The sequence below is a fragment of the Populus euphratica genome, unplaced genomic scaffold, assembly GCF_000495115.2.
Source record: "Populus euphratica unplaced genomic scaffold, PopEup_1.0 scaffold648.1, whole genome shotgun sequence".
NCBI classification, from domain to species: Eukaryota; Viridiplantae; Streptophyta; class Magnoliopsida; order Malpighiales; family Salicaceae; genus Populus; species Populus euphratica.
Genome location: NW_011500517.1, coordinates 79,652 through 84,572, shown reverse-complemented (window position 1 = coordinate 84,572; position 4,921 = coordinate 79,652). Strand labels below are relative to the sequence as shown.

The window sequence follows — 4,921 nt, the reverse complement described above, 5'->3', positions numbered from 1 at the left end:
ATATCGATTAAATATCAAATTTACTAATTACATTCAATTTACTTTCTTTTATATTTTTTATCTAAAAATGACTTCAAATCATAATACAAAAAATATCAAAATATTTTATATATAAAATATAATTAAAATTTTAATTAAATATAAATAAAACTTTCAAATAATATAATTATATCACGTATACCTCAGAGACCTTCCTCTACAATGCCGCTGTAATTTTCTAGCGTCCGCACAAGGACATGGAGTCGCTTTTAGGTGCGCAATTTATCTTTTGGTTCACATCAAAGAGGGATTAGAAAAGTCAAAAGATATTTTTAACCATGGCGACTTTAAAAAAGAAAAAAAAAAGATTGACAAAGTGCTAACCAATTATGACAAATAAAACCCTAAAACAAACAGAAGCTAAAGTCCTTTTCCTCCCTCGGAATCTCTCCCTCCACCTGTTCCTATTGGAGAAGCGGGAATGTCTGTTCCCTTTGAGGAAAGCTCAGGTACGAAAGGTTGGAATTGTGATGGTGGTGTGGCGCGGATTGAGGAACAAGGTCGAAGAGATTTTGTGGTCAAAGTGAGACCCTTTAGCATTAACATCGAGCTGGGTTCGTACTTAGCAGAACCTAAAAAGTAGATTCAATAATATATGAAGGGCCAGCCACTTACTACTACATTGACGACATCATTTCCACAGCACAGAATTTAATCATGAGACTACTACTTCTCTATCCCTTCTCTCCATTTTGCAAAATGTTCATTCCAATATCGAGCCCAAAAGGTCAATTTGACAAAGTTTCTTCCACAAGGGTTACATACAAATTACTGGCCCCCACCCTTGTCTTTCATTAATCCCCAGTTTCCTCCACTAACACTCCTAAAAAGAAAAAACATCTTGAAAATTCCTGCCTACACCCCTCCTTAAACAGTAACTCTTCCTTTTCCTTGGTTCATGCAAAAACTCCACATGGGAACCGCAAAAGGAAGGCTTTAGGTATCATTCCATGCAGCAAAAACTGGCAAGTGAGCCATGGAGATTCCTGCTGGCCTCAATTGGGCTGCTGCTGCTTGGATCCAAGGGGTAACGCTGGTTGTAGGGCCTATGAACTTTGATGCCCGTGGAGGTTTAGCAAAGAGCACAGGGGTTCCAGTCTTGTCAGGGCTAGCTTCTCTAGAGCTGCTGCTCAAACTGGTCACCAAAGATGAGGGGTTCGAGAGATGAGTTCCTAGCTTGGCTGATTCATCTACCTCTAGCTGGCTAGAGTTCACTGAATGATCCATACCCATAAGATCTTGCACTGCCACTGAGAAAGAGGTGCTTCGATAATTCCCAGCACTCATTGACTTCTGATCAAGAGATTCTCCACTAGCATTTGGCTGTTCCTGCGGAGATTGGTATAAAACACAATTGTTCTGTGTTGATGTGTTATAGTCAATGGCCTCAATGCTAGATTCTGTGTCTCGGGTTCGCCTGGCTAGTTCTCCAGCTAGAAGCGTGTTGCTGGCCATGATCCTATCAACATCATATCTTGTTATGTTAAAGTTTGTCACAGCATTAACCCCCCGAAATTTGATCGCAGCAATATCATAAGCTTCAGCAGCTTCCTCTTGGGTGCCTGAAATTTGTTTTCATTAAACACTTGAGCAAATTACAATATCCACAGCTTAGTATAAATTATAAAACACTACAGCCACTTCAAAAAAAATTGCCTTTAATCAAGCATTGTAGTCTGGAAATACTTCTATTCCTCTTTAGCATCTTAACTGGCAAAACAGCCTTATAAAAGTTCTAGTAGTACCGAAATCAGTAATGTATCACATAGTCTCAAAGAAAGCATACACCATCAGCCTTGTAAAAGCATCTCTAGTCTTTAGTGGACATCGGGGCAAAGATGTCATAAAATGAGTCCTTAAAAGCTCTTTATGCCCAGAAAGAGCCCAACAAAATTTGAACTTGAAATGAGTGGATGAAGAGAAAATGGCACACAAAGCGAGAAAGCATTTAAACTTAAGCAAGAACTTACTGAACGTCCCAAGATAAAGGTCCTTGTTTCCTGCAACCCTGCCTATCCTTGCTTGCCATCTTCCATGCTGGTGATGCCTACATAAGATGGAAAATTTGGGAACAGGACAAGAACTAGAATATCAATTGGATTGAACTTTTTTCAATAAAATTGGCTGGTAGTTACAAGTTAAGAAGAATAAAAACCTTGTTACTCCTCTGTAGATTGAGGCCCCCCTAGAAAACCCACTACTTTTTCTGTGAAGCAAAGAAGAAATGTTAGCACCCTCGTAAATAGGAACGCAGGAACCATTTCAAGGGCAAGCCATTGCCTTACCTCCGTAGATGTGCAACATATTCCTGGCGGCCCATGTTTTTCATTTCTTCAAGTTCTTCCTGGTAATTTTCTAACTGGAAAAGAAAAGGTAAAAGCATGATCCTGGTGGCTATAAAGCAATCCAATTGACAAGGTCTCAAACAAAAAGGATTAAATATTACCGGAAAATTTATATGAGTTGAAGGTCCCCAGTACTTAAGGGCAGCAAGATCATAAGCCCTTGCAGCTTTCTCTTCCATATCATAACCCCCTATATGCCATCAATGAAATGGAAACAATGTTAAAAATGAACAGCAAGGCTTTCTAGCATAATCATCATTAGCGTTTAAGAGAAGGCTTACCCAGATAAACTGAATTGCATCATTCCAAGAAGTACGTGGAGCCAAATAAGAATTAAATTGCACAAGTCAGGTCATAAAGACAAAGGGACCAAGAATCACAGTAAACAAAAAAAAAAAAACCAACACCTCCAAACAGAAAATGAAAACAGTAGTAGCTTTGCTTAACCAACCTTGCCTTCCTTTCCTGGTCTGGCCTTCCTTCTTACAACTATTGTCCCAGAGATGGGCTTCATATCTACCAGTCCATCTGTGTCTGGCGGAGGTTATTTAAAAATGGTTACAGGGACACATAAAGGAGAAAAAAGTTTAAGGAAAGCACAAACCAAAATAGAATAGAATATATAGTACAAGAAATAATTCAAAGTAGCAGTGATAACTGAACAAGAAATGTACGGGTGAATGGAAACATCCAAACGAAAATACGCAAGAGCAAAACTATTCCAACAATTCATTATTAAAAAAAAAAAACCAAAAACAAAAAAGTCGTGTTAAAAGTAGCAGTTCCGACTAACCTTGTAACGCCTCTATACTGTGATGTTCTTTGGCCAAATGTGTCAATAGACTTCCTATGAACAGGCTGTTTTTGACCCCCTTTTACAGGGCCTCGCTTCTTTGTTTCTATGGCCACACACTCAGTGCCAGCAGGTGAGATCTGCCTTGGAGCTGTAATGCAGCTTGACTGCGAACCAGGGCTCATAGACAAGCTGAGAGACTGTAAATCCCCACAACCTACAGCACTAGCAGAACAAGAAGCCCCACTATCATTAACCATGCCACTATTAATCTGCTGCTCCAGTGCATTTGGCGAGGAATAGTGTCTAGCAACCCAGTGTTTCAAGCGAGGCAGCTCATCGTCTCCCATTAGAGGAATAGGTGAATTACAATCTGCAAGCTGAGTACCCTTGGTTTCTCCCTCCAGTGGGGCCTGATACAATCCTTGGCATGCTATTCCAGAATAATATGGGTGGGTTTGAACTGAAAACTGTTGGTCTTGCTGCCTATATGGTTCATGAAGGTTGAGAGAATGTTGTCCATTAGTTTCTGGCTCTGAGCTTTGCTGGTAATATATGCTGTCTAGACTTAAGGCCATGGCTTCCCTTTCATGGCTACTGTAATGATGACTTTCCATGGTTGCACCACCTAGGAAGTCCTCCAGTTTTGGTGATAGACTCGACACCATTCCTTGAAACACATAAGAATATGCTTTAAAGCAGTTTTTCAAACTAAAGGGAAAAAAAAGACAAAACATATGGAACTAAGCAGGAAATAAGGAAGCAAACCTTCAGGCTGTGATCTAGTGAGAGCTTCCATGATACAAAGAGAGCCGTCAGATTTGAGGGGCATAACAGACAAAGGAGAGTGAAAGCCACCATTTTCTCCAACTCCAAAACAGATTCCAGAACTGTTGAAGAGAGAAGTAGAAAGATAGAAACTTGTTGGAACGGCAGCAGAAACAGAATCAGCAGCAGGAGCAGGAGCATGAGTTTGGGTTTGGGTTTGATGATGGTACTGATGATGATGTTGGGATTCAGAAGCAGCCTCCATTTTCATATGGGGCGAAAGAGAGAAGCCTAACCAGTTATTATTACTTCCATTGTTATTAATACTCATAGATTTCATCTTCAATTTCTTTCACTCTACCTCTCTCTCTCTCTCTCTTCCTTTTCTTACTTCCAGAGGTTCCCTAGAAGTGTCTCTCACTTGTTGCAAGGCAACTCAATCATTGGCAAAGAAATAAACTAATCATACCAAAATCTCTTGCCTCCTCCTATGTGAAGCTTGGTTTTTTGTTGTCTAGCAGCCAGAACTCATTGCACGAGAACTTTTTTTTTACCTGACTCACAGCTCTTCACTCTATCCACTCACACACTAGCAAAAAAAAAAAAAAAACCCTTCTCTTGCCCTCTCAAGGGAGAACAAAAAAACCTTCTCTTAACCATCTAGGTGGTGGCCAAGTGGTAAAGACTTGGGATCAAGGGGTTTGCTCCCTCTGTGGTCTCAGGTTCGAGTCCTTGGTTGCTCATATGATGGCCACTGGAGGCTTACATGGTCGTTAACTTCAGGGCCCGTGGGATTAGTCGTGGTGCGCGCAAGCTGGCCCGGACACCCACGTTAATCTAAAAAAAAAATATAAACAAGAATCCTAATTAAAACATGGTTAAATAAATTAGATAATTTAATATATTATCAATTCAATAAATTGATTTATTTATATTTGTAGATCAAGTGTAGAATCTAGCTACATCGAATGATCCT

At 40.0% G+C, this 4,921-nt stretch overlaps 1 protein-coding gene across 1 annotated transcript; it reads right to left on the bottom strand.

The window, feature by feature from the left end:
• Positions 1-628: 628 nt before the first annotated feature.
• LOC105115136 (AP2-like ethylene-responsive transcription factor ANT) lies at positions 629-4,570 on the bottom strand. The gene is made up of 9 exons (XM_011011938.1): positions 3,946-4,570; positions 3,178-3,847; positions 2,836-2,918; positions 2,666-2,674; positions 2,486-2,574; positions 2,325-2,398; positions 2,195-2,245; positions 2,010-2,086; positions 629-1,601 (listed from the first exon to the last, which is right to left on the bottom strand). Exons 1-9 carry the CDS (start codon positions 4,283-4,285, stop codon positions 976-978), a joined length of 2,019 nt encoding a protein of 672 aa, XP_011010240.1. The 5' UTR covers positions 4,286-4,570; the 3' UTR covers positions 629-975.
• Positions 4,571-4,921: the final 351 nt, after the last annotated feature.